The 18,355-nt window shown below is 42.2% G+C and overlaps 1 protein-coding gene across 1 annotated transcript in view; it reads left to right on the top strand.

Moving 5' to 3' along the window:
* The window catches only part of LOC141575159 (uncharacterized), a 115,542-nt gene that overhangs the window by 23,667 nt on the left and 73,520 nt on the right, over positions 1-18,355 (top strand). Inside the window, exons 3-4 of the mRNA XM_074353779.1 lie at positions 5,633-5,857; positions 12,545-12,668. Of these exons, the coding sequence (XP_074209880.1) occupies positions 5,633-5,727 (95 nt within the window). The 3' untranslated portion in view covers positions 5,728-5,857; positions 12,545-12,668. The remainder of the gene's footprint in view (positions 1-5,632; positions 5,858-12,544; positions 12,669-18,355) is intronic.

Genomic DNA, 18,355 nt, shown 5'->3' with positions numbered 1-18,355 from the left:
CCTTGATCTGCATTTGAAGCAGAATGCTTCTTCGTGATGTCAATCTGATTTTCCTTGTCATGTCTTAATAATTTGTGTACACTCATCAATTGTTTCAAGTGAAATGCTCTTTTCCAATTTCTGTTAACTCACATTTGCTGAACTCCTGCTTTCATGCTGAGGGCAGTTTCTTCTTCCTGTAATAAAATTTAGCAATTTGCATTTACTATGGGAAGGTAACTGGCTGGAGGTGCTTTTTTTCTTACCAGTTTTAATAACAATTCACCCATTAAAATGTACGGTGGTTTTTACTCTATGCCCAGAATTGTTCATCCCAGTCAATCTTAGAAAATTTTCATCCCCCCAACAGGAAGCCCCTTACGCATATGCAGACATTCCCATCTTCCCCATCCTCCCACAGCCTCAGAAAGCCACTTTTCTCTCTCTGTGGATTTGCTTGTGCTGGAAATTTCATGTAAATCGAGTTACTTCATGTAAGTGGAAGCATCTATTGTGACTGAATTCTTTCACACTGAGTAACGTTTTCAATATTTGTCCAAGTTGTGGCCTGGGTCAGTACTCTATGCCTTGCTATTGCTGAATAATATTCCACTGTATGGCTGGGCCCCTCTGTTTACCCATTCATCACGTGATAGACATTTGTGTTGTTTCTGCTTTTTGGCTGTGATGAGTAATGGCGCCGTGAATATTCCTGTAGGAGTTTTTATATGAACATTTGTTTTCAGTTCTCTTACGTGTGTGCTCAGGAAGCAAAATTGCCTGGTCATTCAGAAACCAAATGTTCAACTCTCTAAGGACCTGCCAGGCGTTTTTCCAAAGTGGCCAGGCTGTGTTACATCCTCACCAGCAACGGCTGCGACCTCTGCATCTTCTGTGTCCTCATTAGTGCTTGTTACTATTTTTTTGATTATAACCTATTGTAGTGAGTGTGAAGCGGTTTCTCCTAGTGGTTTTGACTTGATTTCCCTTACAGCTAATGATATTGAACATCGTTTCTTTGTGCTTGTTGGCCATTTGTATATTTTCCTTGAAAAATACTTTTCAGATACTCTATTCATTTTTTAATTGAGTTGCCTTTTTATTGTTGAGTTGTAGGAGGTCCTTTTTTTTTTATACATACAAATTCCTTATCAGATAAATGATTTGAAAAAATTTTCTCCTGTGTGTTGTTTTTTCACTTTCTGTATGGTGTCATTTGAAGCAAAGTTTTTAATTTTGATGAACTCCAATTTATCTCTGTTTTCTTTTTTCCTTGTGCTTTTGTGGTAATATTTAATATCTGAGGTATTTTATTTAACCTTTTATATATAAAATAACTTAATTATTAGGACCGTTCTAGGAGACGGGTGCTGTTGTTGTCCCCAGTCTATGGATAGGAGACTGAGATTCAGAAAATTTCACTGACTTATCAGTGTCAAAGCTACACAGTGCTGTTGGAATTCAGACCCTCATGTTTGTCCCAAGTATCTGTGATCTTCACCACCATGCTCCACTCCTTCCTGGAACCGTTAATGAAAAAGTCTTTACTTTTTTGATTTCTTGTTAGTTTTTTTTTTCTCATTGGGGCTTCATCTCCTCATTTCCTTAAAGAGATCAGTGTAGGTTTATTTTAGGTCTCTTGTAGGCAGAAGCATTGCTATCAGTTAACTTCTTTATTACTCACTCCCCAGTGATGGCTTTTGCTAATTGACCTAATCAAGTCATGCTTAAGTCTTTCCTTCTCATGACACTAACAACAGAGTCATGACTTACTGAATGCTCAAAGCAGAAAGTACTTGATTGATTTTATTTTGCTAACCAATCAAAACAATCAAATAAATACCCGGTGTTGAAACATACGGTAAGCCCTCCAGAATAGGGTCACTGTCTTCCTTGTGTTTCATTTGTTTGGTCACAGTGTCTGGATAGTGCCTTGCTGTCCAGCAGATTTGTTAGGATACGGTGATTGTGAATCATTCTAAGGACAGAATTTTGACAACAGACTGTGTTGTTCATTTCACGGGGGAAAAGTTAATATAGAAATACTGCTCAGATCTATTTTAAAATTAAGTTTGGAAATTTGAGAAGAGTTCAAGAAACCATACAAAGATCTTTTTCACTAATTTTAGATCTATGTTAGACAAATTATGGTTACATAGCAGAGTAACTTATCAAGTAGATTTGACAAGAGGAGTGTATAATTGATTATTTGTTTTAGTTGAAATATTCTACCTGGGATAAAATATTCAGTGCCCATAAATGAACAAATATATTTGTATTTCTATGCAACATGGGAGTAGACTTCATATGTTTCTATATAATATATATGACTGTGTGTTTTATTCTGTCTGTCAGTGTTTTTATAGTTTTTCAGCAATGTTGTAACTTTGGAATTCTTCTAAGAAAATCACCTCAGATTCTAGTGCAGTTTGTACTGTGTATGCTGTCTTATGCATGGGATTCCACTGTCCCCTTAGTGAGGAATTTCCTCTTCTCTTGTGTTAGTATCAGAGTTAAAGGAACTGTGATTTCTAGGCCTTTGCTTTCCATGTGTTTGCACTTGGGTGTCAATCACAATTTTCCCTTTCTTGAGTTTTCATTGTTCAATTAGAATTTTTGAAAATAACTTAATTTGTTGCATCGGTCTCCCTAGAAACTTGATGTGTTTGTGCTTTTCAGTTTTCAATTTCTTAAAAATGTAAATACACTCTTGTTTTTAAGTAGTCCTTTTTCACTAGATATTTGTTTACCTCTTTATAGTTAAAATATTTTTTTCCCAATGAGTGAATCGGTGTGTATATTTTAAAAGAAACTTTACTTTTTATTCTTTTTATTGTAACAGTTATATTCATTGTAGAGAATTTAGAAAATAAGGATAAACACAGTAATAACTTCACAATGGCCTCTAATCTCACCTGGAGATACAGTTGTAAGGATTGAAATTGAGAATTACAAGTCCTCTTAAATTGTTCTTCTTTTTCAAGTACGATTTGGTTACTGAGACCCTTGAATTCCCATATGAATTGTAGCAGCAGCTAGTCAGTTTCTGCAGAGAAGCCCGCTGGGATTGTGATCGAGACCACGTTGAATATACGGATCGCTTTGAGGAGCACTGCCATTCCAAGAGCTCTGACTTCTGATCCAGGAATATGCGTGGTGTGTCTGTCCAGTTATTTAGGTCTTCTTTAATTTTTTTCTCAACAATGCTTTGAGTTTACAGAGTTTTATTTTACTTTTTGTTTTTTGCCTTTATACTGAGGACAAGTGTGCAAGGTACCAGAATCAGAAGTGTATTTGAGCCCCGCCACTTGCTGCCACAATGGTCACTGCGCACTTGCTTCACCCGCTCTACAATCTTGCACAGAATAGGACCTCAGTAACTCTCTCTCTCTCTTGAATGATTGTATGATTGTTGGATGATGCTTGAGAGTCCTTGTGATGATTTTATTTCCCCAGCCTTTCCCCACTTCTTTACTATGCCCTTTCTCTTCCTTTCCTCCAGCCTGGGTTTCAGTCTACCTGTGGCATTGATTTTTCTTGTCTGTAGACACTACCTTTCACTGGTTCACGATCATTTTACATGTGGGCTGTGGAAAATTGCTAGATGTCCAGAAAGAGCCAATCGATTGCATGCTAGTATTTTTAGAGTGTGTTGCTGTTTTATCGATTGAAATTAAATCAGGCTGACCCCCTGAGCCCTCCCGTGAGCTGTTTTCGCCTTCCTACAGGTGATACTGCTCTGGTTGCTGAATGTGCCCTTTCCCCAGACTTGGTTTTGGAGTTAAGTCACCATCAGTGGAGCCCTCTCTTTAAAAGATGAAGAGAACATTTGCTCCTTCTCCCTGGTTGGGGACTTGGATGAGATGAGGTACCAGATAAAGAATGGAGCCCCACCTCATTCTAACACCCGCTCGTTCCATTCCTTTCTCCAGGGAAAAAGAGTACAATTCAACACTATAAACATTGATTGTGAGCTAATGAGATAGACAGGACAACCGATCATTTATTAAATATCCTTTCATGCCAGAAACAAATGTATTATACACACAAAAAGCACACAAAGCACGGTAGTAACGTGATTACACACGTGGGTCCGAGTTCGAGTCCTGCTCTGGAGTGACCAGTCCTGAGAGATGGAGAAATGTTAGGTCAGCTTAGCTTCTCCCGGACTTGTTTGCTGTCCTGCAAAGACGGGCTTGCTAGGCGTCCCTCCCCCTTAGAGGTGCTGTGGGGTGTAAATGGCGCGTGGGCAGCCCGAGCACAGCTGCTCATTCCTCGTAAGGGCAGGATAGCATAGCTTTTGTGATTACGGCTTTAAGACCGTCCCGTGTAGACTCTTAGTGCTCCGAAGGGATGCCTTGTGGTTTGGAGATGGGATTCTCACTTCTGTAAATACCCAAGGATTGTGTTATTGGGCCGTGCTGATTTGAATCTATTCTTTAGAAAGTACATATTGTAGATATATTTTTCAAGCATGCATGCTTTTTTCTTTTATTATTTATAATTCTACCCTCTCTCTTGGTGGGACTTTTCATGGAATCCAGGAAACAGTCCTAAGCCACCTGCCTCTTCACACTTCTCCGTGGTGGTTTTCTTCCCTGACTAGAAGAGGGTTCTGCATAGGAAATTTTCTTTGTTCCCCTTTTCTTGGAGTCACTCTGTCTGTCTGCCCATTTCTCACCTGTCCATCTGTCCATTTATCTACCCACTGAATCTTCTGACATGTTCCAAAAAGCATTTCAGGCAGCTTACAGAAGAACAGATACCAAATAAACAGGTGAGAAAATGGGGCCAAGTTCAGACAGTGAGGCTAGGAGGCAAGCCTGTGTGAGGGTTGCAGGCATGAGAGACACGCGTCTGCCTTGTGACTTATAAGATCGACAGCAACAGTGTGCCTGAGGCTCCCAGCAGACACAGGGAAACAGGGTTTGTGGGAGATGCTCACTGGCTGCGAAATAAATAAGTGGCTTAGGAGATGCCCAGCCTTTCCAGCTACTAAGGCTTAGGAGAATATTTTGAGTTTCTTCCAAAATCAGAATATTGCATCTTTTCTTTTTTCAGAGATCTATGTATAGTTTGTTACATTCTATACCTGGAAATTTCTCCAAAACTGCTTCCCACATGATTCCCATGGCTCGGGAATGGGGTGGTTCTGCTCATTGACGGGGGTTGGCCAGAAACAGAAAATGACAGCCTCAAAGGAACCTGGGATTTGTCAGTTATGTTTTGTCAGTACTGTAGAGTTCAAACTCTTTCACAGTATCTCTCCATCTGAGGCGGCAGCGTGCTCTCTTACCAGCATCAGGAGCTCAGGACCACAGGATGGTGCGGGCTGAATGCACTGCCGTCAAGACAGCTGTGCTAGTCACTGCAGGTGTGGATCTTTTACATACGGCATTTCATGTTCTTTACTAGAATGTTTCAACAGGGAGTTAATTAACTGAGTCAATTCACATTTAATAAATATGATGCTTTGTTGAAAAGACAGTTATAGGCAGAATATAAGCTGTGAAGACTTTAAAAACGGTTTCATTACTGAAATTTCTGTAGGGAAGATACACAGTTTATCTTATTTATTCCTCTCTTTTAAAGTAACAAAGAAACAAGACAGAAAAGGCAGAGGATGATTTCTGTTCTTCCTCTCCACTTGCAGGTGCCCTCACCTCCAGCAGCATCCATCCAGACACCAGCACTGACACTGGCCGTGCTCAGAACTGCCTCAGACCTGAAGACACAACTGACAAATAGAAGGGGGCGACGCCCTGTTACAGCAGGTGCTCTCACTTTGTGGGTCCTTATGTAACTGCACGATGTTAATCAGGATCGCCCGTTCTACATTGTGTAGCGCTGCTGCGGTGTCTCCTAGTTACTTGTTTCTGTAAGTATTCATGTATTATTCCCCAATGCGTGGTACTACACGCCTAAAAATGATTTTTTCAGATGAAAAATAATTTGCATTTAATATAATAAGTCTGAAAAAAGGGGCAAAAGAGTCTATCCTGTTCCCGCTACTCAGAGATAAAAATTAACAATTTAACATTTATTTTCTGTTCTTTTCGTCAGTGTGTATCAGCTCTGTCATAAAAACCAGTGAGCACTCTGTCCCCGTTTACTGTGCGGAAATCTCCATTTTCCATTCGGCTTATTACATGTTTTTCTACAATATTCTATCTCCCCTGGCATGATTTTTAATGACCAGTGTAGCATTCTGTCTTAAGGAATGCATCGTCCATTTTACTTCGGACTTAAATAAACATTTAAATTCCAAGTATACTTAACTGAAATACTGAAAAGAGAACTGTGGTGGTACAGGAAGGCCCCTAACTCACTTCCCATTATTTCCTGAGAGTAAAAGCTGTGGAAAATTTGGTATATATATTTCATGACCTTTATGCCTATGAGATACATATATATACACATATGAGAAATCAATGTATAGGTGTGTGTATATATGCTTTATTTAAAAATGAGACCATACTATATGTTTTTCTGCAGCTCGCTTTATTCACTCAGGGGTATATCATAGACGTCCTCCTACTCCAGACTCACCCGGTCCTTTCAGATAGATTGGAGGGGTCTCCTGATGTGCGGGTGTCGTCTCTTGTCCATGGACACATTTGGTGGGAGAGTGCTGTGGACAAGGCCCTGGACCACGGCGAAACGCCGGCTCCCTCAGCGCCCGCAGCTCGCCTTGATTTACAGTAACATTGTCTTAATGGTGGACAGTTAAGTTTTCTCCACTTTCCACTGTCAGAAAGAATGTTTGACTTGCATCCTTCTTGTACAGACATTCCAGTGATCTTGTATGTATATTCCTTTAGTTAAGGCTTCTGGAAATTTAGTCCCTGGATGTGACACTTACATTCATCACAGACTCCTTTCAAGTGACTCTAGAAATTCCTTCTCCATTGGGGAATGAAAAAATGCACAATTACTTATGTAACCAATTCTCTATCGCTGGATATTATTTCACTTAAGTTTTTCTTCCCACCTTTGTAAACAGTGCTGTGTAAATGCCCTGATGGATACATCTGTTTGGACTGATTGTTTTTTTTCTAAAGGAAACGATTCCTAGAAGTGGAGTTGTGTCAGTGTGTATGTACGTTTTTCAGAGTTTACATATCCATTGATATGTCATCCTCTGAAAAAGTCGCTCATGATTTGTTCTCCAACAGATGGACACTAACTAGAATATCTTAAAAATATTCGCCAATATGATAAGCAAAAGTGCTTTTTCATCGTTTTAGTTTGCATTTGATGACCAGTGAAATTTTGAGCTTTTTTCACTCATTAGCCTTTTGAATTTTTTAAAATGAATGATTCATTTTGTCCTTTGCAAACATTTAAGTGAGGGAGATTCTTGTTGCTTTGTGACAGCTCTTTGTATGTTATGAAAATTTACTTCGTGACTTCATCAACATGTATCACAGAGCTTTTTCTTGTCATTTCTTTCCTTTCATTTTGTTCAGAAAGTTTTTTATTCTTGTTGTGGCTCAAACTACTCTTAAGATAGTAAATGTCTTCCTTGTGGGTTTTATCTTTGACATTCTTAGAAATACTTCCTTATAATGGAATAAATCTCTTCTGTAAGTTTTTTTAATCTCTAAGGTGGTGATTATAATAGTACTTGTTATAGTGAGGAGAAGTTGAGTTAATAAGAGCAAAGGGTTGTATTTGCTGTTATTAGTACTTTTTAATATTTACATCACTATGTGCAATTTATCTTGTGGTCATTATGACAGGAATAGAATTTATTCTTTCTAGGTGATTCTGATTGTCCCAGGACAATTATTGAATTCATACTTTTCTCTTTGATTTGAAATCCCATCTGTACAAAATAATTACATACACTAGAGTCTCTTTTTGAACTCATGGTTCCTTTCTGTCAATCTCCCTTCCTTACTCCAGCACCATATCTTACATATTGTAAAAATTTATTTAATCACTGGCAATCTGATTTTTTTTTTTATTCTTTTCATCCATCCCAAATTTTCTTGTCTACTATTATGACTTTATTATTCCTGAAGGGTTCCAAAATATTTTGTTCAAGTTAAAAAAATCAGAATGGAATTTTCATGGGAGTTTTTAGTAAGTTTTGAATTATTCTTAGGAGAACTTACATCTCTACAAAACTGCTTTCCTCCATGCAATATGTTTATGTCTCTACATTCATACCTCTTACTTTAACACTCAGTATAGTCCTGAAGTTTCTCCATTTAGAACATGGGCATTATTTTTGAATTTATTCCAGTTTATTGTTTATGTTTTTGTTAATTTTGTGAGAATTTTTTGCTATTATATATTTAAATGCTTAAAACTGACATTTAGAAAGGAAGATTCTGTTTGTCAATACTCAATTTGTAACTTGTCATTTAAAATTGTAAGTATTAAGCACTTGTTCCAGAATCCTTTCTTTTCTGTTTTTAAAAATTTGTTTCCAAGATTTTCAAAATGGTCATAGCTAAGTAGTAGTATAGGTGGGGAGACAGATGGAGAGAGGTAGTGTGGCTCATGTACAGACTGTGAGCAGTTTCATGGCTGCCTTTAGGCTGGAGAAGCCACAGAAGAGCCCAGGTTAGACCGGGGGTGGCTTTGTATGCACTTGAAAGCCAGCTCTCCTGCCTGTATGGTGAAGCCTAGTGGGCGTGGCAGGTAGATGATCAAGGTCCGATGGAGGTCATTGGCTGCACAGAGCGCTGTGTCTGTGAGAACTGGCTAACATTACCATGGGAAATGCTTGGCGCCAGGAACACTGCAGGGGAGCTGGGGAGCCTGTGTGTTAAGGATTTTCCAGTCCTGGGATTGGGAAGAGCAGACTCTGCATTCAGATCTGAGTTTGAATTCATCCTCTTTAGTTTACTGGTCCTCTGAATTTTGTCAAGTTATACATCCTCTTTGAACTCCTGTTTTCTTGTCTCTCAAAACAGGAGAATTATGGCCTGCTGCTAGAGTGTTTGATCAGTGTAAATGATTTGTGTCTATAAGATGCCACGTACAGCCACAATCTCAGTGAGAAATGGGTTGTCGCCTCTTCTTCTGCAACTCAGTGCTCGATAAGACATCGGGGGAAAGCCAGTCCCTAATTTGTTGTGATGCAATGAGGAACAAAATTAACGTCTTGCCTTTCCCTAGCAGTATTCTTAGTTCTTTGTTTCATTTACCTCTTTCCTCCTTTACTCTCCCCTTTCACCTCCTCCACCAAAAGAGACTGAGACTGAGAACACTAGATTCAAATTACTTTAAATGTTGGCTCATCCCCATGAAATTACAGTGACATTAAAAAAAATCTGTACACAACCCAGACGATTATATTTGATTTATACACACACACACACACACACACACACACACACACACACACACACACACACACAATCAGGATGCCTCCCGTTTGCTGAAGGAGAAGGACCACTTTTTCTGAGTTTTCATTCACTGAGCTTGAGAGGAAAGTCTCTTAAGCAGAAATTCACCTGGCTTCGTGCATGGTTTTTTAAATTGGATTTCTGCTTTGTGTCCATAGAAATATTCTCCTATTAGAAGAGGGGAAGTGGAGACATAGATATTCTGCTGAGATATTGGTGTCATCGTATTTGAGTTGGAAAGGACTTATGACAGCATAGAGTTGTAAGTTTTTATGGGTGAGAATCCATGATAGTGTAACTTGGACAAGAACCCGGGTCTTCTGTCTTCGTGTCCACGTGGATGAAGAGGAAACTGGGTGGGGGATGGCAGGGATTCTTCTTGCATGAGTTCCAGGGTCTTGTTAATTTTCATTGTTCAGCTGCCTTTAGTTTATGTCCATGTGGCCTCTCATGGGAAGGTCACTATGTCCTGATAGATTGAGTTTCTAATCAGCAAAAAGGTCTGGACCGACTAATGGTTCCCAGAGATTTTCTGCTGACCTGCTGACACTTTATATACATGAGACCTAAGAAATTCCTGGATATAAAATCCTTAATGTTATCGTTTGCCCTCGAGTTCCATAGGAATGGAGTGCTGTCTCAGGCTGTCTAAGGCTAGATCTGAACAAAGATAGGGTGATAGGCTGTGCAGATGGACTCTCCCCAGTCTAATGGGATTTCCACCATAGTTTTTAGAATCAGGCAGATTAGTTCAAATCTTGCCTTTACCATTTATTAGCTTTGTGACCTTGAGGAAGAAACTTTACTTTTTGAGGGACCAATTTTCTTTATCTGTAAATAAGTTCAGTATTTATTTTAGGGTTTTTGTTTTAGAATTGAATGAATCAATTCCCTCATTTATTCCTAAAATACAGATCACATGGTTCTATGCTGGTGCCTTAGTAGTTGATTACTAAGGGACTCAGCAGTGAGAATGTGGGTGAGGACCCCTGGATAATAGAGCTTATATTCCAGGATATGCTTGTAAAAGACTGGATTGCAGTGGATTTTTAGTAAATGTCCACTCCATTCCTAATCCCCATTGATTGTGTATATATCTTTATACTAATATATGAACAATTTTTTATTGCAATTTAAGTCTCTGTAGTATTTAAAGTATGTAGCTATAACAAAAATACGTGAAATAAAATGATCTGACTTTTATTTTCTTTTCAATAAGCAAAACAAAATAAAATAGAAAAGAAAAGAAAAAGTTTTGAAGAAGTAGAAATAATTTTATTTCCGTGGAATCGACTCCCTATGTTAGGTTTTTCGGTTGTGTTCTTAAACAGCATATAAAATTGACAGGTTTTGTGTTCAGTGTTGATAGCTGGGTGAGTATAGTTTCTTTTTGTGGTTGTCTTTGATGAATTATTTGCACTAGATCATAAGTAATGTGCATGTTACATATTGGAAACGAGGAAACAGTGGAGACATACTACCTCCAATGCAGTCATTTTGTTACCGAGTCCAAACTCATTCTGCTCACCAAATGACAGGCCAATAAACCGGGAGATGAGGTGTTGGAGCAAGGAATAGTGACTTTATTTGCAAAGCTGGCAGATCCAGAAGATGGCAGACTGATGTCCTGGAGAATCATCTTCCACAAGTCAGAATTGAGTCCTCTTTTATACTAAAAAGGGGCGGGGTTTTGATTGGTTGTTGGAAACTTCTTGCTGTATGAATTGCTTGTCCTTTGAATCCGCTGTTCTTGCAGCTGTCCATGCGGATCAAATCATGTTGCCCCTGTGAAAACTCCAAAAAAAAAACAAAGGTTATTCTCTATTTTGCAACTTGCCATCTCTACATAAGTGCAGATGAATTAGCATCCTTCAAGATCACGGCCAGGAGAATAGGCTGTCCTGGATATTTCAGTCTAAAGGCAACTTTCTTTTAAAAATGGTGCAGAGCTAGCAAGTCTGAGCCTAGAAAACAGGGCACAGGGTTAAAGCCAAAGGAACAGACCTAACATGGGGTCAAAATTTTTCTTTTCTATTACAATTCCCTTTTCTGCTTCATAGATAATTTTAGTAAGAAACATGAGCAATTTTGTATTTTTGCTTCTTAATAACCGATAAGTGGGCCAACTATATTTTTGTGAGCAGAGATGCTGTGCGGGCATAGGGGTCACAGCACACTCTTGTTGGGGGTGGCCGACCCTGAAACATGTCTGATGCCACGTGAGTGTTGGTGAGGGTCCCCCTAGCCAGCGGCACTCTTCAGGAAGTAGCATATGTGCTTTGACTTCTTGAGACCTCATTTTCGGCTGCAGGAAATTTTTTCAGATACTGCGATTGAAAAATCACTCCAGCTGGGGATAATTAGGGAAAAAAGGAAAAGGAAAAGGGTTTGGATTAGAGTAGAAGAGAAGGACCTAAGATCACGGAGCCTGAGTGCTTGGCAGCGGGGCCTCGGGAGAGAGGGGAGCAGAGGTGGGGAGGGGCCTGACCCCGGAACCAGCTCCTGCATCTGTCCCCGTGCCCAAGCCACGTAGCTTCCAATGGGCCTGGGCCACCTCTCTGGGCTGGATGTCACCCTGTGCAGAACCTTGAAAATCGAATGTAAGGGGTGGGCAGCACTCACCTAGGGGGTCACTGTGGATTTTGGTCAAGTCAACAGTGCCTTTTCTGGTCATGTGCCTTCACTTGTCCTTTATCTCAGGATCTGAGGAGGAGGAGAAAGGAACTCAGGTAGAGATCCAGGAAGATATCCGACTGTGTTAAGAGAGGACAGACACAGTTACAAGGGGACCGAGGACACTTGCAGCAAAGTAAAATGACTTCACAACTATTGCTTCAGAGCTGCAGGTGTGAGAGAGCCTAAGCCTGTTTCAGAGTGCAGGGGACAGGCGGAAAGGAATGGCAAAATTTCCACTGAAAATTGAAATTTTGTTAAATAGCCTGCTACTGTTGCTGGTATCACTTGAATGAATGCAGGCATATTTCTGTGGGCATTTATAGGTTCACTCAACCCCACCAGCCCCTCTTGCCCCCATCGGGGATGGGATTTCTCAAGCACAGTGCACCTCCTGCTTCGGTGGGCCACGCTTCGGGTCCTCGCCTGGGGCCGGGCTGCTGCAAGGCACTGAGTCCCTGAGGCACGGAATGTGATACACGACAGGAACATCTCTGCTATCGACTGAGGGCCTCCTTTTCCCCCTGCAGTGTAAGAATTCCGGTCACTGAGTTAGAAGCATGCTTCCAAGCTGTCCGTGTCCTCGGCATCCAGAAGCGGAGCCTGGAAGCTTCCGAATTTCTCCAGAATGCAGTCTACATTCACCTTCGGCAGGTGAGTGTATGTCCTTACACAAGTGGAGGAATTACTGCCGTTTTCCTGGAACTTACTCACCACTAGTCCATCTGATTTTTCTGTGCTAGGATTCAGTATGGCCTGCTAAAAAATCTGGAGTCAGATTTTGAAACCCTGATGAAGAGGATCATTTATTTTATTTCTATATATGATAGCCTTTTACTTTCAAAATTCAGAATTTTTGGTTCTTTCAGGCATTTTTGGGGGGGTTGGCAAAACAACTTTGCTCTTACCGTCTTTGCGACCTGTTGCTTTGTGCCTCTCACCTGTCTTCTGTCACTTGTGAGGCGGTTCCATTTGTGACCCTGTCCGTGCTGTTCATGTTATACAACATAAAGTCTGTAAAAGTACAGTCCCTTTTACTCCGAAGACATTCCACAAATAACTCCTTAAATCTGGGTGTTGTTTTAAGAAGACAGAATCATTAGAACATGTACTTGCAGGTTGCTAGTGCAAAATCCCCAAATCAATAGTCTAGCTCAACATCTAAAATCTTTCTAATCTACCTTGGATTTGTATGGATAAGTGAAGCAATTTGCTAAGAATTGAACACCAGGGTTAGAATACAGGCTGGTGTAGCTCAGCAGGTCCTCCTGAGCCAGCGCTGTGCCAGAGGGCGGGGCTGAGGGGGAGAGGGCTGGGCCTTGGGGAAAGGGGAGGGCCAAGAAGGAGGGGGGTCTTGCCGTTCCTGAGCTCAAAGTTTCATGGCAAACACCTTCACCAGGTGAAAAACTTGGAGTTTCTTCTAAGAACAGTAGGTTTGAAAAGAGTCATAAAAGCACAGGAGTGACAATATCCCTTTTGTGTCTAGTATGGGAGAGCGGCTGTGGGGCCACTTGGGAGACTCGTGAGTCCAGGTGGGCAGTGTTGGTGGCTTCCACCTGAGCGGTGGGACAGTCAGTGGGACAGTCACTGGGAAAAAACGAACAGACTTTAGGCATGTTTAGATGGTAAAAAGGAAAGGATGAATGATGTCTGTGAAGGTAGGATGGAGTTAGGCCCAGGTTTCTGGGTGGATTAATGAGGTAAGTGATGGTCCTGCTGTGCTCTGAGGAGGGAAAGCTGAAGAGGGAGCTCTGGGGGAAAACTGATGAGTTCAGCTGTGTGTAAAGTGAAAGGCTGCTCGATGTGTTGTCTGGGAGCTCAGGTGAGAGCCAGTAGCGAGTAGCGGGAGGGGAGAGAGACTGTCAAATCATTTTGTGAGCATACAAATAATTATGATTAATGATACACTTACGCCTCTACATTCTGGATTTAAAACCCATTAACATTTTGCTATATTGACTGCAGAGGTTCCTAATTTTTTTTAACAGAAATAAAATAAATAGAAACAAAATAGTGGAGTTAATGAACATCATAGAGTTGATGTGTGTCCTTGTATGTATTTTGATACCTCATCTGTTTACAACCATAATGTATAAAAAGTTAACTAGTTTAGCATAAGAGTTAAACAGAGGGAGGTGACACACAGTGTTGGGGCTTGAAGCTGATATTCTCAGGCAAATTATGTCGCCTCTCTGTGCCTTAGTTCCATCTTCTGTGACTGCCCCCGGGCCCATGATCACAGCTGATTTCCTAGACTAGATGTTGGGAGGGAGGCTGCTGAAGGGAGTAAGAAGTGGCAACTGCTAGGGACACTGAAGGGAGACACAAAAAGTGATTAAAGCCGATAAACTCAGTACAAACAAATACTCTCAAAAGAGAAAGAATCCCGCAGTGTTTTGAGCCACTTAGCGTATGGGAAACAAAACCACGTGGACCCAAAGCTCTTGAGCATGTGAATATTGTGGTTGGGAGGGTGTCATCAGAAAAGGGTTGAGAAAAGGCCTTTTGGTTTCCCTTGACGTTTCCAGTAAGGATGGGGAGCAGAAGAGAAAACCCCCTGCTTCACAGTGGAAGCTGCTGTTTTGTGCAAAACTGACCAAAGGTTGGAGACCAGTCATCAGCGGTGCTGGCAAATGATGAGACTTCGGGATTGGGTGGGGCACTTGCTGCGACTTCCAGGTGACCTCCTGGCTGGGGGCTGTGTGGCGGGCAGTAGGTTTGCAGGGTGACCCGGGCATAAACCCTGACTCTGAGGCTGCTGCTCTGACTAGCAAACCTGGGCACCCACAGTCCTAATGGGGCAGCTCGGGATGAGGCCTGGGACACCTGCCTTGCTGAGGGCGAAAAGAGGGCTTCCCTGAGGGGGTGTCCCTTCGGAGAGTGGAAACGTCCTCCTGCAGTGGAGGAAGAGCCTCTGAGCAGGGTGCTGGATGCACAGGCAAGACCACCTTGAGCACGGAGGGTTTGGGGAGCTGGAAGTCACACAGTGTCCCGAGCAGCCTTGTTTCTGAGAAACTAGAGGGAGAAGAGGCTGAAAAGGCAGGCTAGTGTCAGAAGCTGTGGTGGGTTATGAGTGAGAGTAAAGGACTGGTCCGGCAGGCACGAGAGAACCCTGTGGGTGTCCCAGCGGGGGCGTCACACCGGAGGGTGTAGCTGGGTTACAGACTTTGCCACTTATTAGCTGTGTGACTTTGAGCAAGATCACCCCACCTCTCTCTATATATCTTCATCTGTAAAATGACACAGTGACAAGCTCGTGTCATCAGAAGGCTTAGTTTAGCTCTGATCCTCTGTGTCCAGTCCTGTCAGTGCTTCCCTGCAAGGTTCTGCATTGGCTGCTCTTACCCTCAGATGGGAGGGCGTAGAGGGACATTGTAGCACCTGACGGCAGGAAGGGGTTGCTTTAAAAACAGACATGTAGCCGCCTGCAGCTGCAGGCCTGCAGGCAGTTTGATTGATGGTCCTGGAGAGGACTTTGGAGGCCTTAGCATCGTTTTAAGACTTGTTTTCCCTTGGGGGCAGCATTTGCCTTTGCAGATTAATGTTGAAGATTTGGGCTTCTTGCAAAGCTGTCTTCAGAGATGGTTATATACGTAACATATCGTATAAAATAAAATGCTTTTATTTAATGTGTGGGACTTTGCAGCTGTTGGGAACAGCTCTGTTGGCCTGGTCTCCACGGAGGACACTAGGCGTCAGCAGAGCATGCGGGAGGGCAGGAAGCTCGCCATGCTGCTGCGGGGTGTTCTCCCCGGCACGGCACTCTGCTGAGTTGACTCTTCTCTGAGTTTGGTTGCCAGATGAGCAGACAGCAAATTAATGAGTTCTGGTGGGATTGTATAATGACAGAAAGAATGAGGGACCTGTAGTTTTTCTGGACTAGAACACGCTTTTGGTTCCTGATCCAGTGTGTTCCATTACAGAATTGATGAGTTGTGTCTATTCTGGGACTTGTCGACTGAAAAAAATGTGTAGCCTGAAAGTTTAGAGTTACACTTTATTAGGCGGGAGGACTCGAGGCGGGATGACAGCCTTCAAATCTGTCTGAGGGACTGCTCCCAAGAAGTAGGGGAGGAACTAGGATTATATGGCAGCTTTACAACAAAGACCAGGGAGTTGGAACAATAAAAGATTGCTTGTTATCTAAAGAAATCCAGGCATCTCAAGTTAAAGAATTTAGTGCCTTTGTATGTATCATTTGACCTCACTGGATTCATTCTTTAGACAAGCACCTAGCTATCTAGGGCAATTATCCTGTCTTCTTATTCTCAGTCTGTTCAGAGGGCAGCATTGTGAGTGGCTGTAGAGGCTGGGCTTCAGGTCTGTCCGCACTGGGGGGTGGCGGCAGCCTTGATGACTTGGTTTCAGCATTCTTTGTTTACTGACATGGTTGTAGTATTTTAATTCACATTGTAGTATTTTCATTCACAGACTGATTGTGGATAATCTGGAAACTTGCAAAGGAAACGAGATGGAATTACTGCAGGTACCTTCTACTTTAATAAGCCGTGTGCAAACATAAACATGGAGGAAGCATACATTTGAATTTGGTGGTGTAGGGAAGGGTTTCTGCACATTACAGGAGAACGCAAGGCAGAATATCTCTTCTTTGTTGGCAGGGATGTGGGTCAACCTGTCATTTCTGTAGCGGTTTCTGAGAGCACTTTATGGTAATTAACAAACATTGACAAACGGTGGCACACTTTGAATTTAAGAGCTGACCTGTACAAACGTGTATTGGACAGGTGGATTTCATAGGCAAGTGGTGAGGTGGATTGGAGAGAGGTGTAGCCCAGGCCTGGGCTCAGATTCAGGTTTAAATCGCCATTTCCTCACCAAAGGACCTTGGACTAGAGTGTAACCTCCATTAAACTGTTGGTGAACCTGTGAAATATGCATTATAATATTCGTTTCTTCCTGGGTTTGTTGTAAGTTTTAAACAGTATTATAACACACATGAAACACTTAACAGGCCCTTAGCAGTGTTCACTGTGTCTTACCGCCCCGCTTAGCGTGTGTTACAGCCGTAAAGGTAGCATGTGCCTGTTGAGGACGTACTGGCAGCCCCTTGAATAGGTTGTGAATTTGGTGATTTCCTTTAATCCTTGAAGCTCTACGTGCCATGGGCAGTTATTTTCATGAACAGATGAGGAATCTTAGGGTAAAGAAGACGGTGTAATTTGCCCAAAGTCAGACCATAATTTTGGGTGCAGGGGCCTCTGTTCAGCATGGGCCCCTGGGCTTTCTGCCCTCTCCGTTCAGCACCAGAGCCAGACGTGGAGTCGCCTGTCTCCCAGCCCAGAATATCCGGCAGGCAGCAACACAAACCTGGACCTGTTCTGCTTAAGCAAAAACTCCGGAGGGGAGGCAGGTACTAAAGGGATAAATGTAAAAACAGACGACTGCAAACTGTTATCAGCTCAGAGAAGGAAAGGAACACGCCTCGCCGTGCAGAGCTGGGAGCTTTCCCTTCAGGGCTGCTCTGGGGGCGTTCATTTCAGCTAAACAAACTCCGCTCCTGCACCAAGGCATGAAGGCAGGGTGCATGTAACCAGGCTGACTGTGCCTCGTTGATCATATTCATTCCTAATCCAGTGTCAGCTGTCACGGGCACTTACCTAGTAAACAGATGTCGGCCATAATCATCACGCACTTTGCTTGGTAGTTTTATTGGCCCCACTTTTGAGATGAGGTAATTGAAGCTGGGGAGTTTGCTGCATGCCCGTGATTACCTTGGAAATACCCCTACTGGTCTTTCAACATAGACTGGTGTGGCTGTTACATCCCAGCCCTGTGAATGGCATCGTGTAGCTTCTACCAAGTGGCCCAAATGACTGACATTGATTTTCTTAATCCGTAGGAAATGGTATGTGACAATAAGAGAAAAGGTGGTAAGAAATTCTTTGGAAAACTAGAACAAAATCCAATACATCCCCAGCTGGGGTAGCGTACCCAGTGTCATTCATCCCACTCACAGCCTGGCACCTCCTCCCTCCCGACTCCGTGTTCAGAAGCCACTCTGAGCCTTCGAAGAACATTTTGCCTTGTGACACTTTTGACTAAGACCTATGACCTCTCTGTCCCTGGTTTACTCTCTCTTCAAGGCCATTTAAATTTTATGCAGGCTCCTCAACTCCGATGTAAGAAAAGACTCTTTAAACTTCTTGATGAAGCTCCTTAATGAAGATCTTGTGAAGGAAACCTAGTCAAAACCTGGGAGGTATGCACACAGTGACTGCATGCAACCTCAGCACTTTGTGAAGTTCAGAATCAGAGGGGTGGGAGACTCAGGAAAGGCTTTTTAAGGTAGAAAGGGGAAAGTGAAAGGATGCAGGCTGTGT

This window comes from Camelus bactrianus, chromosome 26, assembly GCF_048773025.1.
Source record: "Camelus bactrianus isolate YW-2024 breed Bactrian camel chromosome 26, ASM4877302v1, whole genome shotgun sequence".
In the NCBI taxonomy this organism is placed as follows: Eukaryota; Metazoa; Chordata; class Mammalia; order Artiodactyla; family Camelidae; genus Camelus; species Camelus bactrianus.
The sequence above is the reverse complement of the archived record's forward strand: the minus strand, read 5'-3'. Positions and strand labels throughout refer to the sequence as shown.